This window comes from Sander lucioperca, chromosome 2, assembly GCF_008315115.2.
Source record: "Sander lucioperca isolate FBNREF2018 chromosome 2, SLUC_FBN_1.2, whole genome shotgun sequence".
Classification (NCBI taxonomy): Eukaryota; Metazoa; Chordata; class Actinopteri; order Perciformes; family Percidae; genus Sander; species Sander lucioperca.
The window spans coordinates 27847715-27859561 of NC_050174.1; the positions used below are offsets into that span (position 1 = coordinate 27847715).

Genomic DNA, 11847 nt, shown 5'->3' on the forward strand with positions numbered 1-11847 from the left:
ACAAGCAGTATGGGAAAATACAAAACACACACACAAATGAAATGAAAATGTAAAACGTAAATAGCACAGAAATGAGCAAATAAATGAAATACACATAAAGACACAACTCAATTAAAGGTCCCATATGCATATTTTTAAACTTGTATTTTGGGAAAAGCCCAGTCTGCTCTGATTGGTCAGTGTTTCCAGGTCTTCTGCATCTCTGCACCGTCATTGCAGCCGGGGAATGACTGTAACAGCACTTTCTACCTATATATAGTATAATTGTGACATTACAACTGTACAAAAGTGCTTGCCGCTCATTTAAAGGCACATGCAGTTTCTGAATACAGGCTGTGTGCATTCATATAATAATAATAAAAATAAAAAAAATAAAATAAAATTTTATTTTCCAGCCAAGGGCGGAAAATACTCTTTGGTCTCACCAAACAGATACAAACTATTATATATTACAATTACTAAAAATAAAAACAGGAGCTGAGAAAAAGCTATCATAAATCTCATGTTACAGTGAGGAAAGACCAGAGGCAGGATTCAAAATCATATCAAATCATAAAATCCTGAAGTTCTTCAAAACAAGCTTTTGAAATGTAAGGTTTGCCCAAGAGACAGCAATTTCATCAATATCAATTTCTTTGATACATTAGAATAAATAAGACCATACTAGAGATCAGACTGGATGATTGTACGGTAGAAGTGGATCTGTCTGAGTAATAACAAGCACTTCTTCTCCTGGCCCCTATCTCTGTTTAGTCATGGACATGAACCACACCATACAGAACGCAGGAAGGATGCACCACTACCATTAAACAAATAATAAATACAGTCATAGCTACAAGCACACTTGCATTGTTATTTACCATTATGCTACAAATTTGCATATCTTATGTTTGCACATTGTATGAAATGTGTTTTTTGGGCAAAACAAAACATCAGAGCCAAAAACAGTCATACAAATTTTATTAAACAACAGTTACAGTAATAATACACACAGCACTTTGTTAACCAATGGGTTTGTCAAAAAAAGGCTCAGTTACTTGAAACACACGTTCCCTCCTGATGATGGGATGCAGTTTGACTGGGAAACCCTCGACATGAACAGATTATACTTCGTCATATTTGGTAGGCGACTAAGAGAAACTTAGGTCATTTCATGAACTCCACATTTAAAGAATTGTATAACAGTCCAAGCTTTATTAGCTCCTACTGCACACTGAGGAACCTCCTCTTCTTGGCTGTGTGTGTGTATGCATGGTGACGCCACTCCACATCGGCTGTACTCTCATTCTCCAGGGTGCCCAGTTTGATCATATACACTGAACAAAAGAACACACGCAAACATTTCACACATCCCACAAGAAAAATGGAACACAATGGAGGAACTCCACTGAAACGTTTAGAGCAGGGGTGCCAGATTTGATAATGTGAAGATGCCCGGGGGCCAATGGTCCCTTCTGACATTGTTTTTAACAATAAAAGTAACATACAAATGCACTGATCTATAACAATTTTTATATTCATTGTCACAATTATCTATGGTTACGGAAACGTAACCAAATCAACAGCACTCAGGCGTAAACAAATCTTAACTATTCTGCCTTATTTTTACATCTGTAGTCAGATAACTGAACACACTGTATGGAATATCTTCAACTTGAAGTTGATAAATATTTTTTATTATGTGTAATGCAAAGTTTGTTAACATTTAAGCGCACAACATACAGTATGACTCTTGTCTTTCACAAACAGACTGCGGGCCGTATGAAATCTCACACACACACACACACACACACACCTGTCCATACTTACATTTCATTTCAAACCTGGGTCCAACTTCTGTCAGCTCCACGTTCCTGTGGTCTGTTTTCTTGTAGGTGTGATGTCTGAAATAAATGAACGCATTATGTTTTGTACGGTTTACAGAGTGTGTGTGTGGCATTTGCATTTGTCTGGGGTGGGGGGGGGGGGTTATTTCACACTGACCTGAAAGAGATGAAATCCTCTTGGTTGGCAAATGTGATCACACGCCTGCTGTCCTCCTTCGGCACGGGGAAAAGATACTTGAGGATATTTGAGACCTGCGGGGGCAGAATTGATTAGTCGTGAAAGAGAATATCAATGGCATGACGTGTTCAATGCCTGGTCCAGCTCTCCCTTACCCTACTGCCGAGTCGCGAGGTGAAGTTGTGAAAAATGAGGTGTGGGTAGGCCTCGGACATGGTGCCTATGTCTGGAACATCGTGCCTCATTACCACGTTGTAAAGGGTGAAATAAGCCGTGGGTCCAAACGGCAGGTGGCACACCACCAGCCCATCTGTGAATGTACACAACAGAGGACATCAGATACTCCCTGTGCAATACTCTGTATGGACTCTACTTCACTTTATACTCTGCTTAATACCACGTCATCTTCCAAGATGGAGCCGGTTTATTACCATTCACAATAACTGCAGTTGAAATAATTTGCAGCTGTTTCTTTTCCTTGTGCATAACAATTGTATTTTTTCCAACATGAGCACACAACGTCCCCAAAAGCTGCTTAGAATTAGTGTGCAGTAGAACATTGGGAGAGCCCGTTTGTTAGTGGCTGCTTCATGATGTATAAACGCTAGCAGCAGAGAGACCAAACCCATGTCCCCACTCTGAGAGAAAGGACAGATTGAGGTGAACGGCGTACCTGGCTGTCCTCTGGTTTCGTGCACAATGACGAGGTCTGTGACGTTGTTGGCCTTGCAGGCGCTCACCAGCGCATTGATCTCGTGGTTTCCTCTGTTCATGCGCTGGGCTCCGGGGAACATCAGCTTCACCTCCTGGAACCATTCACATACATCACTCATTTATTCTCCGCTCTGACTGTGTAATGAAGAAAAGCCCTGCTTCTTCCTCTGAAATGTAGCTCACATGTCTCTGTTGTTCAGTAAGTTTGTTCGTTTTTGAAATGCCTATTGGACGAGCAGCGGTAACTCAGTGGTAGTTCCTGTAGCTGTGGAGAATGAATGATTGCAGCCTTCAAGAGCCCCTGTTATACTTTATACTTTTCAGCAGCATATTTGTATTCTTGGTGTCTACTAGAATAGGTTCACATGCTATGATGTTTCTCATACTGCCATTGCTTTTTATTACATGCATTTTATTGTTAATTATATTCTTTGTATCATTTTTAAAGGACTGTCAATTAATTAATATAAATATTGTAAAAATTCGGAAAGAAATTGCAGCAACGCTTTTATTTTACAGGTTTGTAATTTAGGAATAATTATGTATCTTGTAATTTAGTTATTGTGTTATTATTGTGTTCGTTATTGTGTGTGTTTTTTGCCTTTGAAGAACAGCTCCACGTCATTGTATCATCCATTTTAATTTAATTTATTCTCCATATATGTTGCCTGTAGACAGATTTCACATATAGTTCAGATGGCCCATTGGGTTTTTATAAAGAAGACTAGTTTATAATATAATATATAATATAATAATTAATATATAATAAATTGGAAGTGTACTAATTGAACACAGCCTCCATTTTCTATAGAATTAGTAAAAATAAGTAAAACCTTATTTTTTAGGAAACTTGTGAGACAATAACTAAATGAAATGATTTGGTAAGTAAAGAGCTAGAGTCAAGCTGTGGTCCGTCTGCTGTCCTAACTGATTCTGACCTTGGAAAACATTTTGAGTCTGGAGCTGGGGTCTCTGGAGGTGGTGACCATCACTTTGGGGTCTTCTACTCCGGCCCATTTATACTCATCGTCCATGTGGGAGCTGACACCTGCACACAGCCAGTACAGCAACGGAAATGAATACACGGTAAACACCGACCAGTACCTTTACATGCACACCAATATTCCTCTATTCCTCCGAATATGACAATATTCCCAATTTGATCAGGTCACGTAAACAGCATATTCCGTATGGATATTCTGAATAAGGCCTATTTCCGTATTTAGCATTGTGTGTAGGGTTGGGCATCGTTTAGATTTTAACAATTCTGATTCCAATTCCGATGCTTCCTTTCGATTCCGGTTCTTGTCAATTCTTGATTCTGATTCTTTGAGGGGTGGAGTTGAAACGGGTCACATGCCTATTTTCACAAATAAGAGGAAAGTTCTATTTTGAGTCAATGGTGGTTTGCAGACTAACTGCTTTTTCAACGTAAAATAAAGCCCCACTAGAGCGCTGCTTACTGTGCTCCAAGGCTGCAACACAACAAGCGCCTGGCCGCTATGGAAACCAAAACTTGCGCATGTTAAATTGGGAAGCGATGATCGGATTTGAAACCAAATCCTTTAAACGATTCCAAACGATTCCAATAAAGAAACGATTCTACTGGAATCGTAATTTTTGAAACGATTCCACGTAGGAATCAGTTCTCGATGCCCAATCCTAATTGTGTGATATGCCGGTATTATTCAGGTTTTAGAAGCATTCTTTGGACATGTATACTGCGCATTCAGAATATGCGTCTCAATCAGGGTTTTTACCGCCTGTTTACGGCTTATAGTAAGCTCTGTGTGTTCCTATGGTTGTTGGACACTAACCAACCAGCTGTCAGTTCAAGTTAGTCCGGCTGTGGTAGAGATGCTCGGCCAATAGAAAAGAAAGAGAAACACAGCTACTTTGAAACATTATCAAAGACTTGGACATCAACAAGTCCTCCACCAGCATAGTCGGAATATTGTCTTATTTGGAAATATTACAGAAATAACAATATTACTGGAATATTATTTGCATGTAAACGTAGTCACTGGTGCACTATATGATGGTGTTGGTAATATGAAGCCATAAGGGCACCGGCCTTCTGCCCCTTCATCGTCGTACTCCAGTAGGTCCTGCAGCTGCAGAGCCTCTTTGCGTACCTCCGTTGGAAGAAGACGATTCTCTGCAGAGGGAAGAAACAGCTTGTGTTATACCAGGATCTGGATCATACCAGGATCTGGATCATTTCCACTGCTGACCAGCTGGCAGACAACATGATGCCCTCCTACCTTCAAGAGCGCCCTTCAGCTTCTGTTTCTTCTCCTCTACCGTCCGCAGACGGTCCTCCTGGGCCTTCCTGTACAGGTACTCCCGCCTCAGCCTCACCTCGCGACGAAGCTAGCACAACAGTAACAGCACATTATCTCAAAAATCCTATGTATCGTGATTTTTTTTGCGACTATTTTTAAAATGGACTCTTTTCCCTAGAATCAATATTTGTATGTATTTATTTTTACCAGTGATTGACCTGAATATGTTCTGTTTATACGGTACCACCGACAGCGACTACATCATATCTGTTTCTATCAAAACAGAGCCAAAGCAGAAAAAGCAGAAGATCTGTGTCATGTTCTTCTTTACAAAGTCAATAAATGTCAGACTGACTGACTGACATGTGATGTCATTCTTCTTAGTAATGTCTCATGATATATTGTCTCTAGAAGTTTATCATTCAAATTTTTTTTTGTTAAAGAAGAAAAAGATAATCCCAATACTATCAAATAACAATACTTCTAGAATCACAACAAATGAAAATCATAACACAAATCCAATCAGCACCCATGTATCGGGACAAAAGCATATCGTCTCAGCCTTAGTCTTCATACAGTAATGCCATCTCAATAGGAATATGGGAGCTTGATTCAGCAACATGATAGAAACATCAAGAACTAACGTTATATATAGTTACTGATGTTTCATGTTATATACACATACATATATACACATTTTATATATATATATATTTTATAAAAGTAATTGTGTGCATATCCCACCTTCTGGCAGGTGCAGGACAAATAAAAGTACTTAAAACGAAAAAAATGTAATGTCCGCAACACTGCTTTAAACTCCCATATTTAATATAATATGGGACGTTTCGACCCCATATTATATTAAATATGGGAGTTTAAAGCAGTGTTGCGGACATTACACATTTATATATATATATATATATATCCATTCACACACACACAGACACACAATTGTAAATGTGATCATTTGTTAACGTTATAAACTCTCCAACACGCTAAACACTGATATGGACCAGTTTGTAAGTTAACACCTAGCTATGTTAACACATAGCTATGTTAACACCTAGCTATGTTAACTAGAGCTGTTTACTGGACCGGACGTTAGTTAATGCCGAATTCCAGAGTAGCGTTTGATGATCAAGGACACATGTTGATAATTGTGTTTGGTCATATATGCAGCTTTATCAGACTGAGCTGATGGGATTGACCTGATTTGTAAATGCAGTTCTGGGTTTCTTCTTTGCACCCGTCCCAGAGCTCATTCACTTGTTAACGTATTCTCTAACTCAAGACTGTGATGTTTAACTCAATGAGGACACATTTCATACCACGCTACTAAAAGAATTAATGCTCAGAAATCTTTTTAATCCTGTTTGAACTTACCATGATGATTCTTTAGCTAGGAGCTAGCTAGCATTCGACCACTACTCACATGGACACAGGAGGACATGCGTACAAGAGCTTCCTTCATTGGCTGACAGAGGATCCAATGAAAGCGCTCGATACTGACTGGCAAGCTTTTCAAAATAAAAGCCTGCGTTAAACTCCAGCCTTGCTACAGTGTTGAGTAGTACCACAGGCTTCAGACTGGCCCCAAAATCCAACAGGTTATTATTAAGATGTGTTACGAGTATTTCTGGGCACAAGTTATTGCAACAGTTCTTTACTTGATATGGTAATAATATGATGCAATTAACCAGTGGTGTACACCAGTGGTGGTGTGCACGCACACACGCACACACACACACACACACACACACACACACACACACACACACACACACACACACACACACACACACACACACAGCCCCTCCCCTCGTGCCCACAGCATCTGTCTCTATGAAGGAGAGACAGCTGGTGAAATTCATAACACTTTTTTCAATTGCTTGGATACAATCCACATAAACCAAAGATCATTTGTTCATTTAACAAAGATCACCTGTTCAATATGACACAACTTAACATCAAAGTACTACTACTTCAAAAAGCAATTCACACATTACATTTCAGATGATTGTCTATTCATTCCATTACAATGATCTAACTATCAATCCATACAACTACTCAAAATGATAAGTAACTGTTGCAGTACTCTTAATGCATAGTTGTATGCAAACAGACAAATAATATTCCATGTTTAGATCATGAAAGTTTCAAGATAACCAGATTCATTGTCACCAGTTAGTGTGGAGCATGAACCAATTAGACTACATTATCTATGGATGTAATATTTCATCATCATTCTTTACTGTAATGTACTACTGTTTATCAGATACTGTTACTATGGTCCCATGTATACCTTTGAGACTATTTACAGTATTGGCAGTACTGCATTGTATGCATGCAGGCTCTTGGAATTGCTTGTTACTGATGATTGAGATATATACTTTATATATATATATATATATATATATATATATATATACTGTATATATACATACACATATATACTCGTACCACATTGTTCGCCATGCCCGAAGGTTTTTTCCAAGATGTTTGGCTAACTGCGATGTAGATGAGAACCTGCGGCCAAATCCACAAGACAGAGTTGATGAATACGTAGAAGTACAGTAATCACTTCTTTGTTTGGCTTTTTACAGTACAAGCAAGTTGAGGAACACTGCATTTGAAATTCTACAGTACTACTGTCTTTTCTTTTCTATTTCCTAGCTAATTATTTTGCTTTGATTCAAATAAACCTATGTTGTGATTGTACTGTATTGTTTTTCATTAATACATTTCAGGTTTGTCTGTAGTATTCTCTCTACTACTGCAGTACTTTTACAGGGATGTATTTACATCTAGTACCATAATGAAACATGTATCACCTATTTTGTACTACAGTATTTAATGATTGTACGAAGGATGACCCAGTGAAACTATGGGTAGCTTGTGTGTGGCTGATCTAAAGTAACATTTTAATGGTATTTCACAATAAATTAGTTTTTTGAACCAATGATTGTGCAAGTGCAAGATATATTTAAAGATATTAATGCACAATGCAATGTTTTGAACATTGGACAGCCTGTGTTACAAGTGATGATCGTTTTGAGTTTTGTGTCTAGAGTTTTGAAAAATGACGTCAAGGTTCTGAAATTAGTAGCAAAGGGATTGTAAAAAACTGTAATCAAATAAACTTATAATTAATAATGTTATGTGTCATTTTTTACTCTTACAACCCCCCCCCCCCTCCTCTCCCTCCCGCCTCAAATTGCTTTCGTATCTGTGGGAAACACTGAAGACAGATCACTATCTGTGTTGGTGAGGTATTTCCTGAAGCTCTATCTAAAGAAGCAGCTTCTCTCCGAATGTACTCTCCAATTTGAGTGTAATCACGTTCAGTGCTTGGATTATGCATCTTTGGAGTTTGTTATTGCTTTTGCCTGCAGGTAAGTGAAGACCTTCACCTTAATTTGAGTTAATAACTCAAGTCATAGATTACTGCACTGCTATATAAGCTAAAAAGATTTTAAAGGCTGTGCAACTACCTGAGATCCACAGCAAAGTGTATTAATTTTGGAATAAAGCCATCAGATTCAGAATCAGAATCAGAGAAAGTGTATTGCCACAATAAGTACACTTACATGGAACATGCCTTGGCGAAAGGTGCAAACAAAACAAAAAAACGTATTAAACATTAATATGAAATAAACAATAAACACAGAAAACAAATATACATACAAAATAACTGTTGAATAAGAAAAAGGAGGCTGAATGGGTTGAGTGCAGAATGTGCAAAGTGTGCATAAACCATTTGGCGTATCAGGAGAGATGAGACCGAAGTATGCATGAGCATTCTCTTTATTAGTTTGAAATCGTTTGTGTTGTGTTGGTGCGACGTTACACCAGGGTTTTCCCTACCATTAGAAGGTAGGTCTAGATGCAGCAGACAAGCTGTTTTGGGCAGCACCTAAGCCACATGAATGTAAAATCAATGGAAGCATCAAAACTAACGTAATGCCCTTTCTCAGAGCTAATGATTGTAGTTGGTCCCCAGTGGACTTCTTAAGCAAGTTTTGTCTTTAAGCTTTTTGAGTGTTATTTATTATCTGCTCTAGCTTTTCAAACATTTTAATTCAATGCAATTTCAATTCAAATATCAAATCATAACAGGAGTTATGTCAAGACACTTTACAGAAAGAGAATATCTAGACCACACTATAGACTCGACAATTTCCCACAAGCAAGCATTTGGTGTGACTGTGGAGACGAAAAACTTCATTTTTACAGTCGATTTTGAACACATACTATAGTAATAATGATGGTCCAAAAATTATGGGAAATTGCGATTTTGTTTTATTGACAAACGTCACATTTTCTTGAGGGAGGACTCATAAATCCCCCCCCCCCCACCCCACCCCCCACACTATAAACAGTTCACCAGCTGTTTTCTTCCCACCACCATGTTACCGTGTGCAGGCGCCTGTGAGGCGGTGTACTGGCAGAAGCTGACATGTCCCTATGAAGGGAAGCATGAGAGGCTGCTGAGGGTCTGGTGCAGGCAGAGCTCCGCTGACTGCTGCCACGGCCTCGCCTTCAGCCAGAGGCAGCACTCGGTGGATGGAGGTCACCTGAAGGTGACGCAGGGCTCCGAGTCCTTCACTGTGGCACTGCTGCAGCCCAGCCATGGAGAGGGAGTGTACTGGTGCGGCGTGCTGAGCACCAACAACACCGTCATCAAGCTGGCTGAAGGCTACTTTCACAGCTGTGAGTACAACTGTTAATGTTAGTGCAAAAGAAACTAAAACAGGACAAAAGTCAGGCTCTGGATGAACTGAATGCACACTATGATATACTGGCTTTATACAAAAAAAATGTATTAGTATCAATACTAATACATTTTTTTTGTGTCTGCAATGGAACACATCTGCACTCTCATTAACCTTATTTCCAGCCACAAAGGCTCTGATAAAGTCACTGATCCTATGAGGGGCCATCTGGGACATTATTCACAATTACCTCACACAGATACAAGTGAAATGCTCTCACACACTCTACTGAAGTGCTTTCATACACACTATTTATACTCTCACATACTATACTGAAACCACACACGCAATACTGAAATACTTTCATAAACACGATTGAAATCCCATTACAGTTGTGTATATGAAAGCGTTTCAGTATTGCGTGCGAGAGCATTTGAGTAGTGTTTATGAGTGTTTCAGTTGTATATGTGTGAGGTGATTGTGAATAATGTCCCAGATGGCCCCTCCCACCTACCTGACACAGACAGACATCTGTTTGCTAAAATGTTCATCATCTCAGGTGGTCACTTGTCAATGTTGTGTTTGTGGGAAACAGTCAGTTAGCATTCAAAACAACTCCTGAAACAGATTATATTCAAGCCTACGTGGAATATAATTACCTATTTCAATCAAGTCAATGTTATGTAATAATTCATGTTGTAGTTGATGAAAATCCTTTATAACCCAACCTTTTGATGTGACAGTAAGTCCAGCTGCATGAGTCGGGTTGAACAGCTTCCTGTTGGGTTTGAGAAAAACGAGCTAAAAGAGGCCAAAGCGTTGTTCTGTGGGTGCGTCATCAGGAACAACACGTTTAGATCATACATTACATAACATTTCAGGTTAGTGCAGCTTTAATTCACTGTTTCTCTGCCGTGCCCCTGCAGCCTCGGCTGCTTACGTCTGGAGCTGGACTCGCTGGATTCTGCTGCCTCTGCTGCCCATGGCGACCATGTTCACCAACCTTTACTCCACAAGTGAGTCATTGTGCTGCTCCACCAACAAACACACACAGTTACATTTCATTTTACAGCAGAACAGGCAGCATGGTTCTCTCCTGAGCATGGTTGTGGAGGAGAAAATATACAGGCTTTGAAGTGCTAAACTGACAGGCTTTATACTTAATGCAGATTATAGTAAATCTGGCCAATTCACACGACATGAACTAAACTCTTAAATCTTTCTTTTATAGCCATAACAAAACTCACTCAGAAGGTAAGACAATGACCTTTTTCTTTTTATCATGCAACAAAAACATGGCAGTTTAAAGTATAACCCCAACATCATGGATCGTTGAGGGCAACATCGTTGTCTTTTCTTTCTCCAGAAGGCAGCGGAGCAGCGTTGTGATGACGTCACAGAGCTGGCTGATCCACAGTATGAGAACGCAGCGTCTTTCTGACAGCTGGAATGATCACATGTTCTAGCTTCATTTCAACACGCAGTCATCCAACTCATGCTGTTTTCTTTCTAAGTGTTTCAAGAGGGAATTCTTTTATTTTTAAAGACAAGAAATGTTCTTTATGAAGAAATAAGTTTGCATTTATTGGACAAACCAAACAGAGGCAATCTCACACAGTGTAGAGATGAAACATGTCACGGGGTGAAAAATAAATGAAGGGCTTCATTCCAACAGTCATACATCCATCTGGAAAAAGACGACATTTCCAAAGTGCATATCCATTTCCAGAGATGTTATTACTTTAGACAGCATGATTAGATCTTTGCTGTCTGGATCATTTGATTTTAGTTAAGTTGTTTCCACACGGTGCATGTATCATTTTTGGAACAAAGCTCTTCAAATATATGCATTTATCTATATACTTTATACATTCTTTTCTTGCTGTACATTTAAGTCTCATGCTTTGCTTGAAACTGTGCTTTCAGCATTCATCCTCAATTCCATGACAAAAGACAAAAAAGAGCACACAGTATTCAGGATCAATGCTGCATAGTTTCAACTTTGGAATATCAAACACAATGTCTTTGTAAACCAACAGAGTGTAGCCATATAGGTATGGGAGATGGAAACCGTATGAAATCTGTCAAGTTGTCAAAACAAGTTTAAAAATACACAGAATTTCTCTTAGATG

General features: G+C 39.0%; 3 protein-coding genes across 9 annotated transcripts in view; 1 reads left to right on the forward strand and 2 right to left on the reverse strand.

The window, feature by feature from the left end:
• Positions 1-943: 943 nt before the first annotated feature.
• Positions 944-6518, reverse strand: imp4 (IMP U3 small nucleolar ribonucleoprotein 4). Its single transcript, XM_031300438.2, has 9 exons — positions 6387-6518; positions 4983-5091; positions 4793-4876; positions 3657-3766; positions 2678-2810; positions 2160-2314; positions 1984-2078; positions 1810-1883; positions 944-1316 (listed from the first exon to the last, which is right to left on the reverse strand). Exons 1-9 carry the CDS (start codon positions 6387-6389, stop codon positions 1204-1206), a joined length of 876 nt encoding a protein of 291 aa, XP_031156298.1. The 5' UTR covers positions 6390-6518; the 3' UTR covers positions 944-1203.
• A 1730-nt stretch (positions 6519-8248) lies between these two features.
• Positions 8249-11413, forward strand: si:ch211-102c2.4 (uncharacterized protein LOC568178 homolog). 4 transcript variants are annotated; one of them, XM_035995795.1, is made up of 5 exons: positions 8249-8395; positions 9426-9713; positions 10642-10731; positions 10947-10969; positions 11082-11413. In XM_035995795.1, exons 1-5 carry the CDS (start codon positions 8359-8361, stop codon positions 11154-11156), a joined length of 513 nt encoding a protein of 170 aa, XP_035851688.1. In that variant the 5' UTR covers positions 8249-8358; the 3' UTR covers positions 11157-11413. The 4 variants fall into 4 exon arrangements, with proteins under 4 accessions (XP_035851688.1, XP_035851692.1, XP_035851685.1 ...); XM_035995799.1 differs by having other exon boundaries at positions 10607-10731; positions 11082-11165; XM_035995792.1 differs by lacking the exon at positions 10947-10969 and having other exon boundaries at positions 10607-10731.
• Positions 11279-11847, reverse strand: part of rabl6b (RAB, member RAS oncogene family-like 6b) — a 15685-nt gene continuing 15116 nt past the window's right edge. For all 4 annotated transcript variants that reach the window (XM_031300436.2, XM_031300434.2, XM_031300435.2 and 1 more), the window contains one exon: positions 11279-11847. This exon is cut by the window's right edge and continues 2235 nt beyond it. The gene's annotated coding sequence lies outside the window, so the exon portion shown is untranslated.